Raw genomic sequence first — 27,985 nt, 5'->3', positions numbered from 1 at the left:
GCTAAGAGAACAATTAGTGTGATATTCTTGCTTAACTTTCACAACAAGAATAGGCAGCTTGTGTTTTGAAATCTAACATTTTGCATACTTTTTAAGTCATAGTATTTAGGGAGCATTTTTCATACCTTTTGTGAGCACCACTGTATTAAAATGATCTGATGAGACTGTGAATAATGAGTCCTGAGATTTCTAAATATTTTTTCTGAACCTACTCCAAAGCATTCTGCATTTATATTGCTCTTCCTTATATATGAGGCATAGGAGTGCCGGTCCCAGAATAGTTTCAAACAGATGTTAAAGAATGACCAAAATATCGGGATACACATTATAAATCATAGTCTGTAGAAAATTTATATAATTGTCTATTACAAGCAGACAAAAATATCTATTCAATATTAATATTAAAGATATAATATTACAAAGGATCACATAGTTGCCTAATGCCTAAAGAATTCAAACCTAGCAAATGTTTTGTAGAAAAAGCAGTTACTTACCATAACAGGTGTTATCCAGGGACAGCAGGCAGATATTCTCACATGTGGGTGATGTCATCCACAGAGCCCAGGCACAGACGGTCCCAAGTGCATCAGCACTTTAAAAATTTTAGCAAGTTCGCGACCGACTGCACCGCACATGTGCAAGTATCTTCCCGCCCGACATAGGCACGCATCTCCTCAGTTCAGATAGCCAGCTAAGAAGCCAATCAGAGGAGGTGGGTGGGTTGTGAGAATATCTGCTTGCTGTCCCTGGATAACACCTGTTACAGTAAGTAACTGCTTTATCCCAGAACATTGCACTGGCTTCCGATTTATTGGAGGGTCCAGTTTTAAGTGTGCAAATGTGATTTTTAAGAGTCTACATGGGATTTTCTCCCCATTATTTCCTCTTTCTTTTAATTCTTATCATTTTCAGTCTATAAGGAATATACATAAATTTAAATTATATGTTCCCTGCCATTAAAGGGATTCAAACTTTAGGTAGGCTTTCACATTCTTTGCCATTCACTATGGTAAAAATTTGGAATGATCTTCGTTGACCTGCTTTGAAAAACTGAAAACGTATCTATTTACAAAATATCTCACTGATAATTGATAGAAATCCCTTTCTGACAACTCTATGCTGACACTTGCTGATTCTCCTCTCTTTATTATTGTTTATCTATGGTCTTAAGATTATGTGTTGTTTACCGGTTCGAGTCCTTCTGGGAAAGACCCGGTATATAAGATTAAAGATTAGATTAGATTAGAACAAGCAGGCAGCATATTTTCACATGTGGGTGACCTCCAAGCCGACCAGAATGAGATGGTAGGAGTGTTGGCCTTTTAGGAAAATAAATTCTGTAATACTGTTTGGCTGAAGTACCCATCCCGTATGGAAAAAGATTCCAGACAGTAATGTGAGGTGAATGTATGAACTGAGGACCAAGTGGCAGCTTTGCAGATTTCTTCTATCGGAGTAGAATGCAGGAGAGCTACTGAAGTTGCCATAGCTCTAACTTTATGGGCTATGACTCGACTCTCCAGTTGCAGCCCAGCCAGAGCGTAACAGAACGAGATGCATGCAGCCAGCCAGTTTGATAGTGTTCTTTTGGAAACAGGATGCCTCAACTTGTTAGGATCAAAGGAGATGAAGAATTGGGGAGACGATCTATGTGATTTAGTCCTTTGCAAATAATAAGCCAATGCATGTTTGCAGTCCAAGGTATGAAGAGCTGTTTCTCTAGGATAAGAGTGAAGCTTTTGGAAAAAAATACTGGAAGCACAATCGACTGATTGAGATGAAATTCAGTAACCACCTTTGGTAAAAACTTTGGATGAGTACAGAGTACCACTTTATCATGGTGGAACATTGTCAATGGTGGATCTGCCACCAAGGTTCGAAGTTCACTCACTCTTCTGGAAGAAGTGAGAGAAATGTGGAAGACAAGATAAGGTATTTGTGATGAGCCGTAGACATTGGTTCATATGGAGGCTTCATCAACTGAGCAAGAACCACATTGAGATCCCATACCACTGGAGGTGGTTTGACGTGGAAAAGTCCTTTCATGAATCTGGAAATGACAGGATGGACCGTGAGAGGTTTACCATCCACTGACTGTTGAAAGGCTGTGATGGCGCTGAGATAAACTCTAATGGATGTAGATTTGAGTCCAGCGTCAGACAAATGGAGAAGATAATCCAAGATTCGAGAAACCGAGATGGAAGTCGGTTGCTCCTGATGAAGAAAAACGAGTCCACCTTTGATGGTAACATTGTTGAGTGGACGGCTTTCTGGAAGCTTCTAAGATAAGATGAGATGAAGATAAGCAGAACTCAGCCCGAGAGAAACCAAGCTGTCAGGTGTAGACACTGAAGGTTGGGATGTAGAAGAGAACCTTGACTCTGCATGAGTAGAAATGGAAATATTTGTAGAGGTATCAGTTCCTTGATACTGAGTTGAAGTAAAAGGAAAAACCATGGGCCACCGAGAAGCTATCAGAATCATGGTGGCAGACTCTTGCTTGAGCTTGACAAGCGTCCTGAGAACAAGAGGAAAAGGTAGAAATGCCAATTAGAGAATGACACGGTGACAAAATTCATCACTGTTCCCGTTCCCGCGGATAACCGCGGGAAACCATCTTCATGTCATTCTTTAAGGAGAGAGGGAAGAATCAGAGTATAATTGAGCACAACCACTGACCTGCAAACTTTGCTTTGAAGAATGCTGGTGTAGAAGGACCAAGGTTGAAATAGACACTAGAAAATGACATGGGATTATTTCCCGCGGTTATCCGCGGGGACGGGAACAGTGATGAATTTTGTCACCGTGTCATTCTCTAATGCCAATCCAGGCAATGAGCTGAATAAAGCTGGGAACAGAAGCGGGTAGCTTGTGATTGTGGAGAGATGCAAAAAGATCTACTTGAGGTGTCATCCATTGGGAGAAAATGGCATGGAGAGTGGATGAATTCAGAGTTAATTCGTGAGGTTGAAGAATGCGACTGAGCTTGACTGCCAGAGAATTCTGTTCCCCCTGAATGTAAACGGCCTTGAAAAAGATGTTGTAAATAATTGCCCAATTCCAAATCTTTTGAGTTTCCTGACAGAAAAGGAGAGACCTTGTACCTCCCTGTTTGCTTGCGTAATACCTGGAAAGCTTTGAGAGCATTGAAAATCGCTCTGAGTTCAAATAGATTTATATGATGGCACCGGTCCATAGACCTTGAGTGTGTAAACCATCCCAAGCAAAGGTCAATTAATCTGTCATGAGAACCTTCTGATGGAAAAGCAAACCTCTGGAAAGATTGGTAGATTGTATCCAGCACTGTAGTGACTGTTGAAGAGATGAGGTCACTGCAATGTGCTGGGAAAGAGGGTCTAGAGCCTGTGAATGAAGCCTCGCAAATGGAGTGAAGTGGACTGTGGAAGCCATGTGCCCTAGGACAGTGATTCCCAACCCTGTCCTGGAGGAACACCAGGCCAATCGGGTTTTCAGGCTAGCCCTAATGAATATGCATGAGAGAGATTTGTATATGATGGAAGTGATAGGCATGCAAATTTGCTTCATGCATATTCATTAGGGCTAGCCTGAAAACCCAATTGGCCTGGTGTTCCTCCAGGACAGGGTTGGGAACCACTGCCCTAGGAGAACCATCATGTTGTCTTGCTGACAGAGAGTGGGTCTGGGCAACCTGCTGACAAAGCTAAATAAGGGTGTCTTGGCGTGGTTGAGTCATGTTCAGAAGGGCTCCAATGAATTGGAATTGCTGAAATGGTTGAAGTTGGGATTTGGGGAAATTGATTTTGAATCTCAAACTCTTGAAGAAAGGACACCGTTTGGTGTGTTGCTGAAAGAACAGCTTGTGAAGAGAGATCCTTGATGAGCTAGTCATCCAGGTAAGGAAAAACCTGAAGGCTCTGAGACCTCAAGTTCACTGCTACTACCAGGCATTTGGTAAAAACCCTGGGTGAGGATGCCAGGCTGGAGGGTAGAACCTTATGTTGGTAGTGGTGTTGCGCCATTCGAAAACTGAGGTACTTCCTGTAATTCTGATGAATGGCAGTGTGAGTGTAGGCCTCTTTCAGGTCTAGAGAACATTGCCAAACGTGATTCAGTAGGTGATAACAACGTTGCTAGGGATAGCATTCTGAATTTCTCTTTGACCAGAAATTTGTTGACTCTGAGATCTAATATAGGTTGAAGACCCCCCCATCTTCTTGGTGAAGAGAAAATAGCGGGAGTAAAACTCTATGTTCTCCTGTTCTGGAGGAACTCTCTCGATGGCATTAAGAAAGAGTAAATTCTTGACTTCGTGAAGAAGGGAGGGCTGAAGGAGATTGGAAGCAGACTCTCTTGGAGGATGATCTGGAGGCATGGTGATAAAATGAATGGAGTATCCTTCACAAATTATTTTGAGAACCCAGAGGTCGGATGTTAAGTCCCAACAATGAGAATAAATGCGCAGGCGACCTCTAATGGGTTGAGGGAGAGGCAGAGACAACTGGATTGAAACTATTGTCTCAAGTAGACGTTAAAAAAGACTGAGTAGATTTTGCAAGAGCAGATTGCTGAGGTTTCTGAGACCTCTGCTGTTTTTGCTTCTTCTGTTGAGGTCTTGCAGCAGCTGGTTTAGCAGTATAACGTCAATGGTAAGACATAGATGGCTTAAAAGGACGTGACACTGAAGACTTGGGCTTAGGCTTGACCAAAGAGTCCCAAGATTTTTCATGGGTGATGAGCTTTTGAGTAGCATTCTCAATTGTATCTCTGAAAAGCTCATCCCCAAGACATGGAATGTTAGCCAAGCAATCTTGAAAATTCATATCCATGCCCGCCCCTCTGAGCCAGGCCAGCCTTCTTATGGCCACAGACATAAAAGAAGCTCGGTAGGACAGCTCAAAAGAATCATAGGCAGATTGTACCAAATGTTGCCAAAACTGTAAAAGGGTAGAAAATAGTTGTTGAAACCCCTTAACACGGTGAGAAGGAAGATATTTTTGGTACATAGGTAATTGTTTCTACAATTGCTTCAATAGCATGTGAAATGAAAAGTAAAGTTGTTTACTCTACTGTTCAGCATCATATTCTGATAGAGGTGCCTGCCAAATCTATCCATAGTATGACCTTCTCTCCCAGGTAGAACAGAGGAATACACCTTAGCAGAGGTAGATTTTTTAAGTGTAGACTGTACCACTAAGGATTGGTGAGAAAGCTGAGCTTTGTTATACCCTGTGGTAGGAGCAACTTTGTACATGGAGTCCAGCTTTCTAGGTGCCACTTGCACTGATAAGGGAGATTCCCAGTTTCTAAAGAGAGTGTCCTTCAATATTACATGGACAGGAAGCTTAAGCACCTCTTTCAGGATCTGTTTGATGTCCATAGTCTCCATATATTCAGGTGTAAATTTGGAGTCAGCTTCCAACTTAAGAGACATGTCCTTAACAAGTTGTCTAATGAAGCGAGAGAGAGATTCTTGATCTCTTTTGGAGATCGAGGAGGAGAACACTCAGGAGAGTCATCAACTTCTGTTGCTGAAGAAGAAGCACCAAGGAAAGATTGTACGTAGAGGTCAGAGTCCAGTACTGGTGATTTAGACCTATACTTCTTATGCCCTTGGTACCGATCCTGAGAAGGAGAAGGGGTCTGATGTTTACGTTTCTCCAAACGCTTAGCAGAGACGTGTGTGGACTTGTGCGTTGAAGAGCTGTGGCTATAAAGAGTCTTAGATGGATGCCTGGATGAAGGGCGGTGCCGTAATCCAGGAGACGGCACCGAAGACTGAGTACTGGTACTGGCATCCCTGGGATTGGTAAACACATGCTAGACCGGTACCGGCAGAGTCGGTGCCAGGGTCAAAAGATTGAAAATGTTACAATACTTTGAACAAAAGAATTGCTCAAATTGTTCTTTCAAAGTAGCTACTGGTACCTGTGGCATTGTCACCGGTACCATCGGTGCCACTACTTGCTCCACAGAAGGCACTGGTACCTGTGGCTTAGTTGCTGATACCATTGGTGCTGCGACCTGCTCTGAAGAGGATGACTCCGAAGAGGATGACTCCGAAGAGGAGAAACCCCTACATCTTGGAGAGAGTCGCATCAAGGGTCGTCATTTGGCCGGCATGATTGGACTCAATGCCATAGTGACTGACCCCACTGGTGATTCCTCACTGGCTTACCTTAAGGAGTGAGAAGTTGAGACTCTGGTGTAGAAAGCAGTGCCAATGAAGGTCACGACGCCTTGGATGACGGTGCCTTCGGAGGTGGTGCCATAGAATGCAGTGTTGCGAAACGCGATGCCTTTACTTCTGGTACTTTTGAAGACGGTGCCTTGGAAGTTGAAGGGGAAGATTGAACTTCTTCCATAGCAGCACCGAAAAGTTGTTTTTGTTGAAGAAGGCGGGTTTTTAAGGTGCGCTTTTTTAGGGTAAAAAAGCTGTCGGTCGTGAACTTTCTAAAGTTCTTAAAGTACCGATGCACTTGGACCGTCTGTGCCGGGGCTCTGTGGATGACATCACCCACATGTGAGAATATGCTGCCTGCTTGTTCCTGGATAATTAATTATTCCATGGACCCAATGTGTGTTGTTTTCTCATAGTAGGCTCCAAGTTAGAAATTTCTTGCAGAATTTTACAACTTTGCCCTGTTTCCCAAGAATATATTCTGAAGGCACAATATAAGAAATTTGTTATGGATTAATTAAATAAAGAGCAAAGAATCTGGAATAGGTTTGTGGGACTAAATATTGGTTGATTAGACAATCATTCTAATTCTAGTGTGAGTTCTGATATCAATTTGTTCAACTCAATTTTGTAGCATTTTTAATTATTATAAACTGCATAGAACTTCACGGTCCTGCGGTATATAAACTGTTATTATTACATGCTCCATATTGCCTGTATCCCAGCTATTAGTCTTCTTTGCTCTACTGCTAAAATTAGTAGGACTACTAGCAGTTTCATGGTGTTTGACGGCCAGGTCCCCATGACCTGTCATTCGGACAAAGGTCTAATTTTACTAAGGAGTGTTTCTTTGATGTGCTGCTTGTAATACTCCTCTATATCTAAGAACCATAATGAAAAGTTAAACCTTTTTTATGTACAGAATAAAAAAGCTGATTACAGATAAACATAGAAAAATGAAGGCAGATAAAGACCATATGGCCTATCTAGTTTGCCTAACCATGCCATCTATTATTCCCTCCTCTACCTTAGAGATCAAACCTACTTTTTTTAAGCTTTCTTGAATTCAAATACACTTTATTTCCAACACCTCCATCTGGAGGCCATTCCAAGCAATTACCACCCTTTCTGTGAAAAAGTATTTTCTGAGGTTATTTCACCTTCACCCTCTCACTTTCATCCTATACCTCCTCATTCCAGAATTTCTTTTCATTTGAAAGAGACTCGCTTCGTGCCCAATTGCCATGTAGGTATTTAAGCATCTCTGTCATATCTCTTCTTTCATGCCTTTAAGGCTGTCCTCATACACTTTGACGAAAACCACTGATCATTTTAGTAGCCTTTCACTAGACCAACTGCATCCTGTTTATATCTTTTTGAAGGTGCCGTCTCCAGAAATGTACACAGTATTCTAAATGAGGTTTCACCAGTGTCTTATACAGGGGCATCATTGCCTCCTTTTTCCAAATGGCCATCCTTCTAGCTTTTTTTTGTTGCATTTTCTACCTTAAGATCACTGTCGCCTTTGACCACCTTATCTCAAGTCCTGCTCTTTTTCTTGCACAAAAGTTATTCACCTTTGAACTGTTATCATTCCCTCAAATTTTTGCAGTCCAAATGCATGACCTTGCATTTATTAGCATTAGATCTTAGCTGCAAATTTGGAACCATTTTCAAACTTTACTTCCTCATGTTATCCACACCATCAGAGATGTCTTCTACCCTATTGCAGATTTTGGTATCATCCATAAAGAGGCAAACTGTACCAGAAAGCCCTTCAGCAATATCATTTACAAAAATGTTAAAAAGAACAGGCCCAAGAACCAAACTTTGTGGCACACCACTGGTAACATCCCTTATCCCAGGACAAGCAGGCAGGTATTCTCACAAGTGGGTGACGTGATCCAACGGAGCCCCGATGCGGACGCCTCACAAGCAGACTTGCTTGAAGAAACTCGAAGTTTTGAGTTGCCCGCACCGCGCATGCGCAAGTGCCTTCCCATCCAGCGCAGGGCGCGTCTCTTCAGTTCTTACTTTTCCGCGGAGCCGAGAAGTCCGTCTTCGACTCTCTGCGTGAAGTGTTTTCACTTGTGCCTTCTTTTGTCCACGTTTTTTGTGGTTTACTCAGAATTGCTCGTTTTCTTCATTGTTTTATTCTTAAAAAAAAAATTTCTTCCGTTCGTTTGACCGGGCAGGCCATGCGGCCGCAGCCCCGTGGCTTCGATCTTGCGGCGGAGCTTTTTCGGCCTATGTCCCAGCCTGCAAACAGTTCTAAAAAGTGTTCCAAGTGCCAGCGCGCGATTTCCCTGATGGACCCTCATCGACGCTGTCTTCGGTGTCTCGGGTCTCAACATCTCCTGAAATCGTGCCGGCCTTGCTCAACACTTACATCTTGTGCTTTCAAGCGTCATTGCATCCTGTGGGAGCAGATTTTCAGCATGGAGTCTTCGATGGAGCTTTAGTCATCGAGGGGTTCTTCCCCTTCGACATCTTCTGATGCTCTCCAGGCTTCCACAGCTTCTGCTCCGAGCCTCATCAAACCTGCCTCGTTTGTACCAGCTCTGTCTTCGACGCCTGCTGCAGTGCCTTCCTCTGTCTCTTCAGGTCAGGTAGCACAGCAGCCCATTCCCCCGGTGGTGCTTAAAGTACCCAAGGCTTCTAAGTCCAAGCACTCTCACACTGCCTCGAGGGAGCACGAAGCCAGTACAGGTGGTCCCGTTGGATGCGGATCCATCCTTGCCAGCTTTGTTCCAGACCCTTTTAGAGAAGCAGTTTATTCAGCTCTTTACGAGCTACCACGGGGCCGAAGCTTCTCTACCATCCAACCTGGGCATTCAGAGGCCTCCCGCGTGGTCAAGCTGCCTCCTTTGCCTCAGTCGCATACACACGGAGTCTCTGTGAGTGTCTGGTCTGGCATCTCGGCATGCATCGCAAGGAGCAGAGTCTTTGCCCATACCTCCATTGGAACCCTTACACTCGATGCAAGGAGCAGAGTCTTTGCGAGTGCCTCGAGGTTCTTCCACTCAGCCTCCTCTGCTTCGTTCCACAGCATCCAGCCCTATCCATTCTCTGGGGGCTTCGACTGGGACACGCTCGCCACGATTGTCAAGGCCTGCTTCGAAGCACAGCTCGCATCATAGATCGAGGCATTCTTCGAAGCATTCATCCAGGCATGCCTCGCCTCATCGGAAGCAGCCTTTTCTTCATTATTCCCCACCGACTGCTTCGACACGTCCGCTTCCGGATCTTGAAGACCCGGTGGGTTCTTTTTCTCCATCTAGATCTCCTTCGTCATTGGAGCAAGCTGCCTCGACGTCCTCGAGTCCCTCTCGAGGCCAGGCTTTGGCGGATCAGCTGTCTTTTTCCTCTTTTTTGCGTCAGATGGCAGTTGACTTAGATATTCAACTTGACACTGGATCTAAGTTTTCCAAGGAGTATCTCGAGACCATGCATCTCTCTCAACCTCCGGCTGAAGCCCTCAAGCTTCCTCTTCACAAGCTTCTGGATCAAACCTTTGTCCGCTGTCTGGAAACTCCTTATTCCATTCCAGCTGTTCCAGGCAAATTGGATTCCAGATACAGGACTGTACATCATAAGGGGTTTGACAACACTCAATTGTCCCACCAATCCCTTCTGGTTGAATCTTCTTTGAAACGTTCTCACCCTTCTCAGGTGTATGCCACTGTCCCTCCGGGAAGGGAAGGCAAAACGATGGACAGATTTGGTCGTCGCATCTACCAAAACTTTATGATGACCTCCAGAGTCCTCAACTATAATTTTCATTTCATTACTTACTTTGAGTTTTTTCTCTCCATCCTTCCTAAGTTCATGCCTTATCTGGATTCTCGTGTGCATTTTGACTATCAAGAAGTCCTTGCCTCCTTGTCCCAACTCCGGCTGCAGCTTCTCCAGTCCTCCTATGATACTTTTGAGCTGTCTGCTCGAGCCACTGCTTTCCCAGTTACCATGCGGCGTCTGGCGTGGCTCCGGACCATCGACATGGATCCTAACCTGCAGGACCGGCTGGCTAATGTTCCTTGCGCTGGCAATGACCTCTTTGATGAGTCTATAGAGGCTGCCACCAAGAAGCTTTCGGATCATGAGAAGTCTTTTGCTTCCATTCTCCGCCCGAAACCGAAGCCGGCTCCTCCTTGACCTGCACGCCCACCTCAAATTTACCAGTGGCGTTTACCACCTAAACAGGCTCCTTCCATTCGTCAGCCTGTCAAGAGGCCACATCCTCAGAAACAGTGGAAGCCTTAAACACCTGCTGTACCTAAGGCTCCTCAGCCTTTTTGACTGTCTAGTAGAAAGCATAACTTCAGTCGTTCTGCTTTTTCCCGTTTTTCTCCCTATCGGAGGTCGTCTCCATCATTTTTACCACCGATGGACGGCTGTTACCACCGACCTCTGGATCCTTTCCATCGTAAGGGAGGGATACTCTCTTCAGTTCCATCAAGTTCCTCCAGAACATCCTCCAAGAGAGTATCCTTCCAACTCTGCCCAGACCGCCCTTCTTCTTCAGGAAGCTCAGGCTTTGCTTCAGCTCCGAGCTATCAAGCCAGTTCCTTTGGCTCAGCAGAACAAGGGGTTTTACTCCAGGTACTTCCTTGTTCCGAAGAAGACGGGCGATCTGCATCCTATTTTGGATCTCAGGGTGCTCAACAAATTTCTGGTCAGAGAAAAATTTCGCTTGTTGACCCTAGCATCCCTGTATCCCCTCATCGAGCAGAACGACTGGTTATGCTCTCTAGATCTCAAGGAGGCCTACATGCACATTCCCATCCATCCGGCCTCCTGTCAATACCTCAGATTTCGAGTGGGAAATCTGCATTATCAATACAGAGTTCTCCCTTTCGGCCTGGCCTCCTCACCCAGAGTCTTCACCAAATGCTGGTAGTGGTGGCTGCTGCGCTCAGGAACCATGGTCTTCAGGTATTTCCCTACCTGGACGACTGGGTCATCAAGGATTCCACGTCTCAAGGAGTCGTCTTAGCGACCCAGCGTACTATCTGGTTCCTGCAGAGTCTGGGATTGAAATCAACTTTCCGAAATCCCATCTCCAGCCTTCTCAGACTCTTCCATTCATCGGAGCTGTTCTGGAAACTGTCCAACTCAGAGCGTTCCTTCCTCAACAATATCTGGAGGCTCTTCTCCATCTTTGTCATTCGTTCTCCTCTCGCCCGACCATCTCGGTGAGACACATGATGGTTCTTCTGGGTCACATGGCTTCCACAGTTTTAACAGTGTTCCCTCTAAGCTGAGCAGGAGTCCTCCACCCACAGTCTCACCAATAGAGGGTGCTGTTTTACTGTCACATTTTTCAATTGTGAGGGACAGGCAAGTTCTGCAGGACTCCAGGGAACATACCTGTCCTTAGCGACTGAAAATATTCCACCCCCTAGTGGTAGCAATGCAGCTGGAGGACACCTGCTCAGCTTAGAGGGAACACTGCGAAGTGATGTGACTCCTTTTGCCAGACTTCACCTCAGAATTCCTCAGTGGACCCTGGCATCTCAATGGATGCAGGTTTCCGACCCTCTGACTCGACACATCCAGGTCATTCCTGCTCTGACACAGTCTCTTCGTTGGTGGATGCTCTCTTCCAATCTATCCAGAGGCTTACTTTTTCACACGCCCCCCCATCAGAATGTTCTCACGAACGATTCTTCAACTTACGCTTGGGGGGGGCTCATCTAGATGGTCTCCGTACTCAAGGCCAGTACGGATCGTCAGTGTCATATCAATCTCCTGGAACTCAGGGCGATTTTCAATGTTCTCAATGCTTTTCAGCATCTGCTTCACGACCGTGTAGTCCTCATTCGCACGGACAATCAAGTCGCAATGTATTATGTCAACAAACAAGGAGGGACGGGATCTGCCTCCTTCTGTCAGGAAGCTCTGAAAGTTTGGGATTGGGCAACTCGCCACAAGACCTTCCTCAAAGCTGTCTACATTCAAGGGGCGGACAATGCCTTAGCAGACAACTTGAGTCGTCTTCTACAGCCTCACGAATGGACTCTCCATTCCACGCCCCTTCATCACATCTTCTCTCAGTGGGGAACGCCTCAGATAGATCTCTTTGCAGCCCCCCACAACTTCAAGCTTGCCTCAGTTCTGCTCTAGGATCTACACTCCTCATTGCCTCGAGGCAGATGCTTTTCTTCTGGACTGGACGAATCTCTTTCTATATGCGTTTCCTCCGTTTCCTCTCATTCAAAAGACGCTGGTCAAGCTGAAGTCCGACAATACCACCATGATTCTGGTAGCTCCTCGCTGGCCCAGACAACCCTGGTACTCCCTTCTACTTCAACGCAGCAGCAGGGAGCCATACCTTCTACCAGTTTTTCCCTCTCTGCTTACACAGCATCAGGGATCGCTACTTCATCCCAACCTGCAGTCTCTCCACCTGACAGCTTAGTTCCTCTCAACATAGCTCCTCTACAGTTTTCCCAATCTGTGAGGGATTTTTTGGAAGCTTCACGGAAGCCTGTTACTAGATAATGCTATCACCAAAAATGGACTAGATTTTCTACTTGGTGTTTTTCTCATCATAAGGAGCCTCAACTTTCCTCCTTATCTTCAGTTTTGGACTATTTGTTGCACCTTTCTCAGTCTGGTCTCAAGTCTACCTCAATCCGAGTCCATCTTAGTGCAATTGCTGCTTTCCATCACCCTATTGAAGGGAAACCTCTCTCTGCTCATCCTGTGGTTTCCAGATTCATGAAGGATTTTCAATGTCAAACCTCCTCTCAAACTGCCTCCAGTGGTTGGGGACCTCAATATTGTTCTTACTCAACTGATGAAACCTCCATTTGAACCAATGAACAAGGCTCATCTGAAGTATCTCACTTGGAAAGTGGTGTTTCTCATTGGCCTCAATTCTGCTCAACGAGTCAGTGAGCTTCAAGTGTTGGTTGCGGATCTGCCTTTTACAGTATTCCATCATGACAAGGTGGTCCTTCGCACTCATCCGAAATTCCTCCCTAAAATAGTCTCGGAGTTTCATCTCAACCAATCCATTGTACTTCCAGTGTTTTTCCAAAAACCTCATTCTCATCCTGGAGAATCAGCTCTTCATACTCTGGACTGTAAATGTGCTTTGGCTTTCTATTTGGAACGCACCAAACCGCACAGAACTGCTCCTCAACTTTTTGTCTCCTTTGATCCGAACAAGTTGGGACATCCTGTCTCTAAGCATACCATCTCCAATTGGATGGCGGCTTGTATCTCTTTCTGCTATGCCCAGGCTGGATTACCCCTTCACAGTAAAGTCACAGCCCATAAGGTCAGAGTAATGTCAGCTTCTGTGGCTTTCCTCAGATCTACACCTATTGAGGAAATTTGTAAGGCTGCCACTTGGTCCTCGGTTCATACCGTCACTTCTCCTTATTGTCTGGATACTTTCTCCAGACGGGATGGACAGTTTGGCCAAACAGTATTGCAAAAGTTATTCCTCTAAGTTGCCAACTCTCCCACCATCCCACTTTGGTTAGCTTGGAGGTCACCCACTTGTGAGAATACCTGCCTGCTTGTCCTGGGATAAAGCAGTTACTTACCATAACAGGTGTTATCTAGGGACAGCAGATAGCTATTCTCACATCCCACCCACACCCCGGGTTGGCTTCTCTGCTAGCTATCTGAACTGAGGAGACGCGCCCTGCGCTGGGCGGGAAGGCACTCGCGAATGCGCGGTGTGGGCGACTTGAAACTTCGAGTTTCTTCAAGCAAGTCTGCTTGTGAGGCGTCCGCATCGGGGCTCTGTTGGATCACGTCACCCACTTGTATTCTCATAGCTGCCTGCTGTCCCTGGATAATACCTGTTACAGTAAGTAACTGTGCTTTTCCTCACAGCAAGCTCCATTTACCATTACCCTCTGTCACCTTCCACTCAACCAGTTCTTAACCCAATCTGTCACTTTGGGGCCCTTACTGAGGGCACTCAGTTTATTTATTAGACTTCTGTGTGGAACACTGTCAAAAGCTTTGCTAGAATCAAAATACACCACATCTGATGCTCTCCTGCTATTCAGTTCTCTGGTCACCCAGACAAAGAAATTGTTCATACCCCACTGGTTATTTACTTTAAAAATAATTGACTTTATTTTCAGGCAACAGATGGCAGCTTTTGCTGTGATTGGTTATCTCAGATGGTGGGGAAGGAAGGGAGAACTGAGGACTCAAGTAGCCTTTTGCAGTGATTACTTTTTTCCAATGGTACAGAATTCGAAAAAGTTCTTGTTGAATAAAATCTATGATTTCCAGGTGCAGAGTGATTTGCTTGGGTAGTCTTTGTCCACTTGAAATCATGTATAGATATGAAAAGCCTCTTCATTTTTTTCACAGTCATCAAATTTATAGATTATTTCCTTTAAAGATCCACAAAACATAATGTATGCTCTAATCAGTGTGTCATTTAATAAACCACTACCAGGTGTTCTAAGAGAGAAATTGAATAAGGCAATATGGTCTTTTAAATTTAAACTAATTTCCTGGTTTCTTTCAGGCCAGATATTCGGGAACAGTATCCTAATAAATTTATTCAGAGAGATGACACAGAAAGATTTTATATTCTTAATACACTGTTTAATCTACCAGGTAAGCCTTCAAAATTTATTTACCAGTATTTGTTTTAGATTTAGTTCTCTCCATTTCATTGGTAGCTCAGGATGAGTTAAATTCAGGTACAGATGTTACTTCCTATCCTCCCTATCCTCAAGTGGCTTGCAATCTTAGTTTGTATTGCAGTACTATTTTCTGCTAATTTGCATGACTGCATGCAGTTCTTAGCTTTATTTTAAATATATGATTTCTCGGAAATCAACTTGGTTCCTCTCCCTTTTAAAGGAAATATACTCTAGAAATGGTGACATTGTTAAATCTGATTCTAGGGCTGCACATTGATTAAAAATTTTAATTGCACAATTAATCATGATTAAAATGATTAATCACACAAATTGTCCCCCCCTACATTTCTACCTGTACAATGCAAAATATAGACAGCAGATGTAAGTTCTCAAAACTCACATTTTTCAATTACTAAATTGAAAATAAAATCATTTTTCTTAACTTTGATTTCATTTTTCCGATCATTTTGCTCTCTGATTCTGCTCCTGTCTGAGCTGTGCTCTAGGGCATCCTTTCAACTCACTATTTCTTTTATTTCCTCCTTTTCGTCACATCTTGCCCTATATACATCTTTCACATTCAACTTTCCTTCCATTATTTCTTCCTCCTCATATCTATCTGGTTTTTATTTCTTCTCTTCCACTTCATCCATGGGCATCATCTCCTCCAATCTTCTCTGTTCCCTTCCCCTCCATGGGCACCATCTTCTTTGTTCCCTTCCCCTCCACAGGCACCATATATTCTCTTTTTCAGTGAATAGATCAGTCTGAGAGCTGTATTTTCTACTGTTTGTAACTGTTTTATCATGATTGCGGGGCAGGGTAGGTATAGGTTGTTGCAGTAGTTAGAAGTTCAAGACTAGGGACTGGATCAGAAGTTTGAATTGTTTTCTGTCTAAATATTTTTGGATTTGTCTTAAGTTATGCATGACTGCAAAGAATTTCTGGACTGTTTTGTTGATTTGTAGTTGCATGGTACAGCATCTGTCTTATCATCACCCCTAGTAGTTTTAGGTTGGGTTGAATGGGGTATGTGATGGAGTTTATTTCTAAGCTTGTTATGGTTGAGATTTTGTTCTTTTTGCCCATGGGCACCATCTCCATCTCCCTTCCTATCCCCTACTCGCCATGGGCACCATCTCCATTTCCCTTCCCCTCCTCACCATGGGCACCATCTCCCTTCCCCTCCTTGCCATGGGCACCATCTCCTTAATCTCCCTCCCCTTTATGGGGACATCTCATCCCTTCTCCTCTCCCCTCCCCTCCCCAACCCTTTATGGGGACCATCTCATCCTTTCTCCCATCCCGAGTAGTGTAGCAAAGGGACATTTCAAGAGGTATGCAGGGGAAGGGGAGCACCCAAATGGTGGGGAAGAGTGGGACGGTACATTGATTCCGGGCACCATACTTCCTCGCTATACCACTTCTTCTCCCATCCAAGGGCACCATGCTTTGGTCTGAGTCTTTTTCCCATTCCCTCTGACCGGCATATTTTTCTCATTGCTACACCCACCCTCAATTGGCATATTTTTCTCTCTGGTTAGTCCTGCTGCTTTTTCCCCTAACCCCTCCCCCCCCCCTTTTCTTACTTCTGCCGAATTCCTATTAGCCTCACTAATCTCAAAGGTTCAACAACTTCATTCTCGTAATAAGTTTGCTGTTCTTCTACAATTCGACCTTTCTGCAGCATTTGATGTTGTCCATCATGATATTCTTATTTTCCAACTTTCTGAGATTGCCATTAACTCTACAGTCCTAGACTGGTTCTCAAAATTCTTACGCTCCCGCTCTTACACTGTTAATATGAATGGCACCTCAACCTCTCCTTGGAAACAGATTTGTGAAGTCCCGCAGGGCTCACCTTTATCCCCCATTCTCTTCAACATCTATATGTCCTCCCTGAAACTCCTCCACCTTTCCCCCCTGGAAACACTTTACACTTATGCTAATGACATCCTTGTCCTCCTCGAGACCGACTCGAACCTCACCAACCTCTCTGATAACATTTCTTCATGTATAACAAGCCTCCAATCCTGGGCCCTCACCGTACAAATGAAACTAAATGAGTCCAAAACAAAACTACTTTGGCTCGGCCCAAAATTAGATCAGCTACCCAACCTCATCCCACTGTCCTCTGGCACCACACTGCAGCTTGAGTTCTCTAGCAAAGTTCTGGGCTTCATTATTGACTCTACACTATCCTTCAATGACCACCTCAACTGCTTGGTAAAAAATGCTTTTTCAGCCTTCACATGCTGAGGAAAGCGAGATCCTGTTTCCATCATCAACACTTTGCTGTCCTCGTACAATCCATCATCCTTTCCAGATTGGACTATTGTAACTCCATCTACTTAAGCCTAACAAAGAAAAGCCTTCAGAGACTTCAGCGGATTCAGAATACCGCGGCCAAACTAATCTTCGCAAAAAGTAAATTTGACCATGTCTCCCCACTCCTGTTCAAACTTCACTGGCTTCCAGTAGTCTCTAGGGTCCACTTTAAATGTGCTTGCCTAACTTTCAAGATCCTACATGACATCCTTCCTCCCCTTATCCCTCTATCTTGGAACTCCTCGAATCCTAACATCACCAGAGCCACCCAACAATTCAAACTATCCTTCCCCTCATTAAAAGGCATATCCCATCCTGGAAAACTAGGGTCATCCCTCTCCTTCAGAATCACTGAGCTCTGGAACAACCTTTCTACCCCACTTCGGAATTTGGGTGCCCACCAACTTTTCCGAAAACATCTGAAAACCTGGCTATTCTCAAAAATGTAATATGTCCTCCTCTTTGCTATACTAAGTCCCTAAACTTTCTCTTTACTATCCTGTTACCCTCATTGGAGTTCCTTCTCTACACCTTTTCCTTTAAACCGTGCCAAGCTCTACGATTGTGGAGATGATGCGGTATACAAACTTAAGGTTTAGTTTAGTTTAGTCTCCTGCTGCCCGCCTTCGGTATCTCATCCTCCTCCCCCTGGTGGCCTTCTGATCTTGCCTATATACAGGCTGCTCTACTCTAGCCAGAGTTGTACTGCTCTATTGGCCTACCTACAGGAAACGGGAAGTATTGTTAGAGGAGGCAGGACACTAGAGAGGGTGGACTCTGGCTAGAGTGGAGTAGCCTGTAGACAGGCAAGATCAGGGGGAAGGGGTTGAGATACTAGAGGGATGATTTGCAGTCATCAGGAAACAAAAGGCTGCTGAAGTTGAGGTAAGAGAGAATGCGGCAGCAGGAAGGAAGCTAAAGGAGAGCCCAGGGTAGCGGTAGGAGAGGAGGAAATGGGGAGAGAGCAGCTTGATGTGATTAACGTGTTAAAATTATTGACGCAAGTTGAAATTTTAACATGTTAATTGCGTAAGGCATGTTAAATGTGCAGCCCTATTGATTACACATTTTTTACCTTTTCTGGTGTATAAGTTCATTGAATGTGATACTGGCAGATGAATAGTGATTCGGGACATATTGTATTCATTTGTGCTGGTAACAATAAAATGACAGGGCATATGACAGATTGATGCATGCATTAGAAAAAGCATCAAAAACCTTCATTGTACACCCTGGGTTGTGTCTTTAAACGATGGTTAAGTGCTATAGATGAGCATTGTAAAAAGAGGGTATCTACTTTTAATATAATTCATTGTTAAGTGATGTGCATATCTTGAGAATGTTGTTCTCAAGGATCAATATTTAATAAATCCAATATAAATTGCAAATGTACATAAATCATAGTGGGTACCCTATTTTACAAATTAATTCATCAAAGTAAAACATAAAAACAATTATTTCACGTTTCAAGTTTAATGGTTACTTGATATATCGCCTATCGTAATATTAAGTGATTATACAAAATAGTTAAAGTCAGGGGGTACACAACAAAAATACATATTATAAGATACAAAGACATTGCTGCTCTCTTCTTGCCTGTATTGATTGATACCACTTGATTCTGCTGATCTGCAAAGCAGCAAATATTTAAAATATTAGATCAAATGTCAGTCAGAGATGGGGTGTAACAATTCAAATAACACCTTGACAGCTTCGGGGGGAGGGGAGTGTGGCTGGACGGTGCTCCTTGGGCTCTTCAGCTGCTTGTTCTCCCCCTGCAGCCCTCACCCTGACCCTACTGCTGCCACCGCCGACCTTGCCACTCACCACTGAGCAACTGGCGTCTTGAGATTGGCTGACTGTCCCATCATCCTGGAATCGCAATGTCCCTGCAGCCTGGCAGAGAGAGCTGGCAGCAAGAGAAGAAGTGCTGCCAGAAGGAGGAGAATTCACCACTGCTGACCAGACTTCTACAACCATGTTTCCCAGGTCTATATTTGGCGATGCCACAGGAAACGGTTTGCATCACCAGTCAGCAACCCAAGGGGTGGGGCTGCGCACTACTCCCCCAGACCACGGTGACTCGAGGGGTGAGGCACTACGTTCCTTTTATGAAAGTATGACAAATAGAAATAGAGTTTTACATACTGGACAGTTTGCATTAAAATATGGGTTACTGTGTTTTGTGATAAGATATTTTACTACTGTGTGAGCTTAGAAGTAAGGTTTTGGGATAACATGGTTTCTCACTTAATGTTTAAAGTTCAACATTTAGCCTCAATTATGCATCAAACAGCAGAGTTGTTTTAGGGTGTTAATATATTGTGATCATAAACATTATGAGAAAATAGAGCCAGATTAATTCTAGGATGCCCAGAGAGATGTATAGGAAGTAGCATTGATTCTAGTTCTGGGGGTTGCAGCTCCAAATGGATCTAGAAAGAGCAGAGGCAATCTAGATGGAGGGCTCTGAAGGAGTATCTTTTTTCAGAATCTGATGCCACTATCTTATACCTCCCCCCCCCCCCTTTTTATCAAGCCACATTTCCAAGCAGCACGACATAAAATAAATTCTGAGCCGCCCAGAGGAATAGAATGGGTGGCTTGGCATTTAGCTTGCACTGCTTGGCAGCGCAGCGTGATAAAATGGGGGATTTAGTGTGGGATCAGATGCCGAAGGGAGGGAAAAGCTTTTTTCGTTTTCAGCATTAACTAGCTAATCCCTCCTTTTACTAAACCGCGATAGCAATTATTAGCGCAGGGAACCGCGCTGAATGCTCCACTCTCTTCCCGACGCTCATAAGATCTCTGTGAGTGTCGGGAGCAGCACAAAACATTCAGTGTGGCTCCCTGCACTAATAACCGCTATCGTAGTTTAGTAAAAGGGGTGGTGGTAGTAAATCAGCTAAATCTAGCTGGTGAAAAGATTTAGTTAGAATCAGCGACTAATTAAACAAGCTGTATGCAGCGAAATATCGGGCTACAGATAACTGGGTAAATTTATTTGGTTTTCCTAATTGCTTGGTAGGTTTTTGAATATTGACCTTATGTTCTTTATAGATGCAGTGCTGGCCTTTTGGATGGGCAAGCTATGTATAGAACGAAGGTACCTTTGATTTCCCAGGTTATATTATTTTGTTAAGATTAACAATTTTGAAAGTTTGATAGGAATAAAATTGCTGTTTTGATAGTATGAAGTTTATTTTAGGGAACAAATATCCTGAAGGTTTGAGAGACTTTTAAGACAAAGTTTGTAATAATCTCAATACTTGATGCTAAGCAACTGAAATCAAGCAATAGTAAGTAAGTGGATTGACAGTGATCCCATCAGTTTAAAATTATGAAAGAAATGAATGTTAGATACTTTCTAGATGGAAAAGTCCTTGCTTTTGACAGGTGTGCATACTACATTTGGTGTTTCTACTAAATATGGGAACTTTTTATTAAGGACCTGCCAGTTGATATCCACACAGCTTTTGGGGCGCTATTTGCCAGATATGACCATATTTGAGCATTTAACTAGAAACCATCTATTTACCTCCTTACAAACTGATTAGGGATGATTAGGGAATGAACGGATTTGGATGAGGATGGTTATGCTTAGCAGATTAGGGATAAAAATTTAAAATTTAGGGAAATCAACTGTGATTTTTTTTTCTTGCTGCTATATTATTGTATCTACATTATGCAATTTGACTTGTATATGGATGTATGGTTGATTCGCTATACTTGCCTAGTGAAATGTTTTAAAAATCCATTTCTCAACCAGTTTGTAAACTGTCAGGTAATACTGTAATCCAGATATTTGTCTCTGTTTAACTATGTCAGTTTTTCTGTGGTATATTCTTCCCAAACCATGCTGAACTACTCTTTCATGAAAACTTAGTTGCTCTTTCCAGTAATGTGCATAAGTTTCCTACTGCTGTCACAAAACATGAGACAAGTAACATATGCTCCTCCACTAAATGTATTTGAGGAATCAACAAGCCCAATAAAAAGAAAGTACAGATTACAGCCACCAAATGTGAAAGAAGGAGTCCATCTAGTGTTCCCTAAAACAGTGAAACATCTGACCAAATTTTAAAACCTATTTCTTGTTTTAGTAATCTGTTAACAGATCTTTTTTCCACTGACCAACTAGATTGCATCTACCCACATCTTTCCCCCCTTTTTTTTTGGCAGTCATTAATCTAAGTAAATCCCATACAAACATCTCAAAAAGAATTAAACCCATTCATAGTCAGTCCTGTAAGTTTGTTTTATTTATTTATTCAATTTTCTATACCGTTCTCCCAAGGTTTACATTAATTTATTCAGGTACTCAAGCATTTTTCCCTGTCTGTCCCGGCGGGCTCACAATCTACCTAATGTACCTGGGGCAATGGGGGGATTAAGTGACTTGCCCAGGGTCACAAGGAGCAGCTTGGGTTTGAACCCACAACCACAGGGTGCTGAGGCTGTAGCTTTAACCACTGCGCCACACACTCCAAGTTTAGATATGAGTCCACATTTCTGCCCTCATAGGCCTACATTAAGTTGCCTGACTAAAAATTTTTCCATGCTTAAATAACTGACTCAATCTAACTATTATACAAAACTTAAACAATGTGGCTGGAAAAATTAGTTGCAGGTCAGGGTCTGTCACAAAAGAAGGCTATTATTAGAGACAGAATACTGACTTAAGGCAGAAGTTCATAATACAGCTTTCTTAAACCTTTAACACATAAGAGACCAAGGGATACTTCAGGGGGAGTTTCTTCCTATATTTACCTAACAAATGACTTCTCTCAAGGAGAAACTCTTTGCTGTGTCTTTATCCAGTGGGATCCAAAATTTGTCTGAGCTTAAATAGAGTATCTTAACCTTTGTAGCTAATATATATATATATATATATATATATATATAATAGCTTATATTTATACGATATTCCACCTTTTACCAGGGTAAAGCACAAAATGGATTACATGAAAATTATGTAAGATTCACTGAGCAAAGTAAGGGAGAGTAAAAAATAGAAACAAAACATATATATATATGCCGGTATATAGTTTTATACCAGAGGAATTATCTTTTCATTTCAAATCCCTTTTCTTTTGGCCAAAAGAATTGTGCCTTTTGTTTTTTAAAAAATTCTTTATTCATTTTTAAGCTTTCATCAAGTGTACAAAATTCATATTAACAATATTAAATAGACCACTTGAACATCTTATCGGTATACTTTATAAATATAAAAGCAACCCTCCCCCCACCCTCCCTCTAAGCCCATTATTAATTGTAAGATCATAAACCCTCCAATAGAAACCCTCCCCCCTCCCAACACTAAGATCTTGTGATTTGCTCATTGTTTTTGGGCAAAGTATATATTTCATAATCTGACATAATGATGTTAATTTAGATGTCACTAAATTTACCAAGTGTGGGCTGAAGAATACATTTCGTAAACTGCTAGCATGTCGGCTTCCTTGCTCCTAAACATTTTGTTCATGAGGGCAATAAAATAAAGATTGAACATAACCCAGTTTTACTACTTGGACCAATATATTGTCTTTTACATTGTGGTAGCACAAATTTGGAATAAAAAGCGATTGTCATAAGTACAAGTCTTGTCAAATTTTAAAGTCTGTTTTGGATATATAAGTAATATTTTAAAATGTGGTACCTGAATCACTGAATTATAGTAGGTTTAGAGCAGTTTATGTTCACTGTTGCATTTTTAGATTTTTTTTTTGGGGGGGGGGCTGGAAGGGAGGGAGTCACTTTTCAAAGCATGTATTCTGAGTTCTCCATTGTATTTCAAATAACGTAAAGAATTTAATCCTTGACAATAAAACCATAAAAGTAGAGAGCCCTAAAAATAAATTGTAATCCATGTTGTATCCAGCTCAAAAAATACTGTGTTCTCAAAATCTTACTCTATTTCTGATCCATTTATTTACAGAGACCTACCTTCTGGCTTGCTTAGTAGATTTCTTCACTAACTGTGACAGATATTCAAGGTAAGTGTGTGCTCTTACTGAAAAATGGGTGGTATATTGAAGTACACCAGAATTTTTTTGTAGTTATATTACATTTGCTGACTTGGGAATTGTGTAGTTTGTAATAGGTTAGGTAGAGACAAGGTAATAACTAAGCTTACCACTGCTGGCCCTGAAGCTGAAGAAAGTGTGCCATTTAAATTTTTAGTTGGCAGTGTGAGAGAATCCAAGAGAATCAGCATAGACCCTGTGTGAGAGAAGGAAAGCCTTTGCTGGAACTGTATGCACATGCTAGTTTATAGTACTTGCAGTGATTTTCTTTCTGATTTCTGTTGCTTTAAGACACGTGCCAGGCCCAAGGTCCAGTTTTAAATCCTAACACCCATAGGCGGTCAGTTATTCAAGAATTCAGGGTCCAGTTTCTGGATGTCTTCAGCATTTGGCACCCTGGGAACATAGTAGTTCTACTACTACTTATCATTTTCAGTTCTCAGTTTTCCACGGAGCCGAGAATTCCGTCTTTGACTCTCTGCATTTAACTTACTTTGTGCCTTCTCTCATCGTGGTTTGTGTTATTTTTCTTCACGAATCGCTGTACTTACTTTATTTTATTTCTAGTTGGTTTTTTTTTAAATGTATTTCTTCCATTCGGCTGCCGGGACAGGCCACTCGGCCGCAGCCCAAGGGCTTCGACCTTGCAGCGGCTGTTTTTCCTTCTATGTCCCGGCCAGTGACAGGTTTCAAGAAGTGTAGCCAGTGTCAGCATGCGATTTCTCTTACGGACCCACACAGCAAGTGCCTCAAGAGCCTTAGGCCACAACATCATCCAAAATCGTGCGAGCGCTGTGCTACTCTTCAACCTTGAGCCCTTAAATGTCATCTACTTTCAGTGGAGAAGCTCTTCCAGATGGATTCAACCACTTCCTCAACTCTGAAGCCAACCTCGGTCTCGCCTTTGACCAAGGGCCCTCCTGCCTCCACTGCTTCGACCTCGAGCCTCAACAGACCTTCCTCGTTTGCAGCGGCTCTTTCCTCGATGATGTCTGCTGTATCTTCCCCTGTATCCTCAGGTCAGATAACATAAGAACATAAGAAATGCCATCTCCGGATCAAAACTTCGGTCCATCAAGTCCGGCGATCCGCACACGCGGAGGCCCTGCCAGGTGTACACCTGTCGTAATTTATAGTCCACCATATCCTTACATGCCTCTCTTAAGGAGATATGCATCTAGTTTGCTCTTGAAGCCTAGGACGGTCGATTCCGCAATAATCTCATCTGGGAGGGCATTCCAGGTGTCAACCACTCTCTGAGTGAAGCAGAACTTCCTGACATTAGTCCTGAACCTGTCCCCCCTTAGCTTCATTTCATGTCCTCTAGTCCGTGTCAAATTGGACAATATAAATAATCTTCTCTGCTGTATTTTGTCGATTCCTTTCAGTATTTTGAAGGTCTCGATCATATCCCCACGCAGTCTCCTTTTCTCAAGGGAGAACAATCCTAGTGTTATAAGTCTGTCCTCGTATTCCAGTTTCTCCATACCCTTCACCAGTTTTGTTGCTCGTCTCTGCACCCTCTCCAGCAGTTTTATATCCTTCTTTAGGTAGGGAGACCAATGTTGGATGCAGTATTCCAAGTGTGGTCTGACCATTGCCCTATAAAGCGGCATTATAACTTTCTCCGATCTACTCGAGATTCCTTTCTTTATCATGCCCAACATTCTATTTGCCTTCTTTGCCGCTGCCGCGCATTGTGCCGACGGCTTCAGTGTCCTATCTATCAGTACACCCAGGTCCTTTTCTTGTTCACTCTTCCCCAGAGTTGCACCTGACATTGTATACTCGTATTCCTTATTCTTATTGCCTAAATGCATTACCTTGCATTTCTCCACATTGAACTTCATCTGCCATTTCTCCGCCCATGTTTCTAACCGACACAAGTCGCTCTGGAGTTTCTCTCTATCCTCCTGCGATCGCCCGGCATAGTTTTGTATCGTCTGCAAACTTGATGATCTCACTGGATGTTCCTTCCTCCAGGTCATTGATATAAATATTAAAAAGGATTGGCCCAAGTACCGAGCCCTGGGGTACACCACTAGTCACTTTCTCCCAGTCGGAGAACTTCCCATTTATGCCCACTCTCTGCTTTCGGTTTTCCAGCCATTTGCCTATCCATCTTTGTATATCCCCCTCTATGCCATGGCTTTGTAGTTTCCTGAGAAGTCTTTCGTGTGGAACTTTGTCGAACGCTTTCTGGAAGTCCAAGTATATTATGTCCACCGGCTTCCCACTATCAATTTGCTCGTTCACGGTCTCAAAAAATTGGAGTAAATTCGTCAAACATGATTTCCCTTTCCTGAATCCATGTTGACTGGGTTTCATCAAGTCGTGTGCGTCCAAGTGCCGGACCATGCTATCCTTGATCAGTGCTTCAACCATCTTGCCGGGGACAGACGTAAGACTCACAGGTCTATAGTTGCCCGGTTCCCCTCTCGATCCTTTTTTGAAAATTGGGGTGACGTTCGCTATCCTCCAGTCGTCCGGTATCTGTCCAGTTCTGATTGTCAGGTTTGCAAGTTTTTGCAATAACTCTCCGATTTCAACCTTCAATTCCTTTAAGACTCTCGGGTGAATTCCATCCGGTCCAGGGGATTTGTCACTTTTAAGTTTGTCGATCTGATAGTATATCTGGTCTAAGTCCACTTCAACTGTGGTGAGGCTGTCTTCTATTTCTCCTGCAAACACTTTCTCCGCTTCAGGTATTGTTGAGGTGTCCTCCTTCGTAAAGACGGACGCAAAGAAGGAATTTAGTTTGTCTGCGATTTGTTTATCTTCCTTGATGTACCCTTTTCTTCCCTGGTCGTCCAAGGGTCCGACTGCCTCTTTTGCAGGTTTTTTCCCTTTCACATATCTAAAGAAGGGCTTGAAGTTTTTGGCCTCCTGGGCTATTTTTTCCTCATATTCCTGTTTTGCATCCCTCACTGCCTTGTGACATTTCTTCTGATCATCTTTATGTTTGTTCCAGGCTTCGGTTGTCTTTATGTATTTCCATTTTTTGAAAGAGTCCTTCTTTTCTTTTATGGCTTCCTTCACCTGTTTGGTAAGCCATGCCGGTTCTCTTTTGCTCTTTGATCTATGATCTTTGGAAATCCTCAGAATGTAGAGATCTTGTGCTTCTGTGATAGTATTTTTCAGTAGGGACCATGCCTGATCTACCGTTTCAAGTTTGTCCACCTTCTTTTCGAGTCGTTTTTCTACCATGGCTCTCATGTGATCGTATTTACCCTTTTTAAAGTTCAAGGTGGTGGTTAAGGTTTTGGCATGTTTCCCTTTCCCGATGTCAAGTTTAAAGTTAATTACATTGTGATCACTCGTTCCCAGTGGAACCATGACTTCCACTTCTGTTATCGGTCCCGTGAGGCCATTTAGGACCAAGTCCAAGGTGGCGTTGCCTCTTGTCGGCTCTTTTACCATTTGTTCCAGGAAGCAATCCCCTAGCACCTCCAGGAACTTGGCCTCCTTGCCGCAGTTGGAGGTTGCTAGTTTCCAGTCTATCCCTGGGAAATTGAAGTCTCCCAGTATAATTATATTGCCTGTCTTGCATTTTTGTTTGATTTCCTCCATCATTTCTGAGTCAGTTTCCTCCGCCTGTCCTGGGGGACGATAGTAAAGGCCAATTTTCGTATCTGTGCCATATTGACCAGGAATCTTGATCCAGAGTGCCTCATGCTTCTCTTTCATTTCTGTTGTAACCATTTCAACAGACTCTATTCCCTCCTTAACATATAGAGCAATACCTCCACCTTTCTTCCCTACTCGATCTCTTCTATACAGCTTGTATCCCTGTAGTACTGTGTCCCATTTGTTTTCTTCATTCCACCATGTTTCTGTTATGCCAATGATATCCAATATGTCATGTCTTGCTATTGTCTCTAGTTCCCCCATTTTGTTACCTAGACTTCTAGCATTCGTATACATACATCTAAGTTCCCTTCGTGTTACCTGTTTGGTCCTTCTACTCTTGGCCGTCCCTGTAGTTTCAATTACGGTATCCTTTACTGCTCCTGTGTTATCACCCTTGTTTGCTGTGTGGTCGTCCCCTCCTGTGTCTGAATTGTCCCTTCCTGCTTTTTCTCCCTTATTTGCCGTGAGGTCGTCTTCTCTTGTGTAGGAGTAGTTTTCCTTGGCTTCTTCGTCGGGGCATCCTGCTATCCGTGCCATCGACCGGTGGTCGACTGTCGGCTTTCCCCTATCTTTCAGTTTAAAGCAGATAGTTCCACCGGTGGTGCTTAAGGTGCCTAAGACTTCTAAGTCGAAGCACATTTCCAATGCCTCGGTGTAACCTCCAGCCAAGGCAGGTGGTCCAGTTTCTGACGCGGATCCATCCTTGCCGGCTTCTTTCCAGACCATGTTAGAGCAGCAATTTGTTCAGTTCCTCACCAAAATGGGACCAAAGTTAGCTGCTCTAATCCAGCCTGGGCATTCTGCAGACTCCCGCGAGGTCAAGCCTCTTCCTATGCCTCAGTCTGAGTCTACACACTCTATGCAGGGAGCAGAGTCTCTGCGAGTGTCTGATCTGGCATCTAAGCATGTGAAGCAAGGAGCAGATTCTTTGCAAGTGCCTTGGCAGGAATCCTTACACTCCATACAAGGAGCAGAGTCTTTGGGAGTGCATTGAGGTTCTTCCATCAAGCCTCTGGAGCTTCGATCCACAGCCTCCAGTCCTATCCATTCTTTGGTGGCATCGGCTGCTTCTCTCTCCGGGGTGAAGTCTCCTCGATCTTCGAGATCTGCTTCCAAGCACCGTTCTCACCGATGATCGAGCCTTCATCGAGGCATCCTTCCAGGCATAGTTCTTCTAAAGAGCGTCCTTCTTCAACTAAGCCTCGATCTACACC

At 43.5% G+C, this 27,985-nt stretch overlaps 1 protein-coding gene across 8 annotated transcripts in view; it reads left to right on the top strand.

Annotated features, from left to right (window-relative positions):
* The window catches only part of NT5C2 (5'-nucleotidase, cytosolic II), a 272,125-nt gene that overhangs the window by 131,189 nt on the left and 112,951 nt on the right, over positions 1-27,985 (top strand). For all 8 annotated transcript variants that reach the window (XM_033942075.1, XM_033942078.1, XM_033942077.1 and 5 more), the window contains 2 exons: positions 14,667-14,758; positions 23,054-23,111. In XM_033942075.1, coding sequence (XP_033797966.1) covers positions 14,667-14,758; positions 23,054-23,111 — 150 coding nt within the window. The remainder of the gene's footprint in view (positions 1-14,666; positions 14,759-23,053; positions 23,112-27,985) is intronic.

This window comes from Geotrypetes seraphini, chromosome 4 (assembly GCF_902459505.1).
Source record: "Geotrypetes seraphini chromosome 4, aGeoSer1.1, whole genome shotgun sequence".
NCBI classification, from domain to species: Eukaryota; Metazoa; Chordata; class Amphibia; order Gymnophiona; family Dermophiidae; genus Geotrypetes; species Geotrypetes seraphini.
The sequence above is the reverse complement of the archived record's forward strand: the minus strand, read 5'-3'. Positions and strand labels throughout refer to the sequence as shown.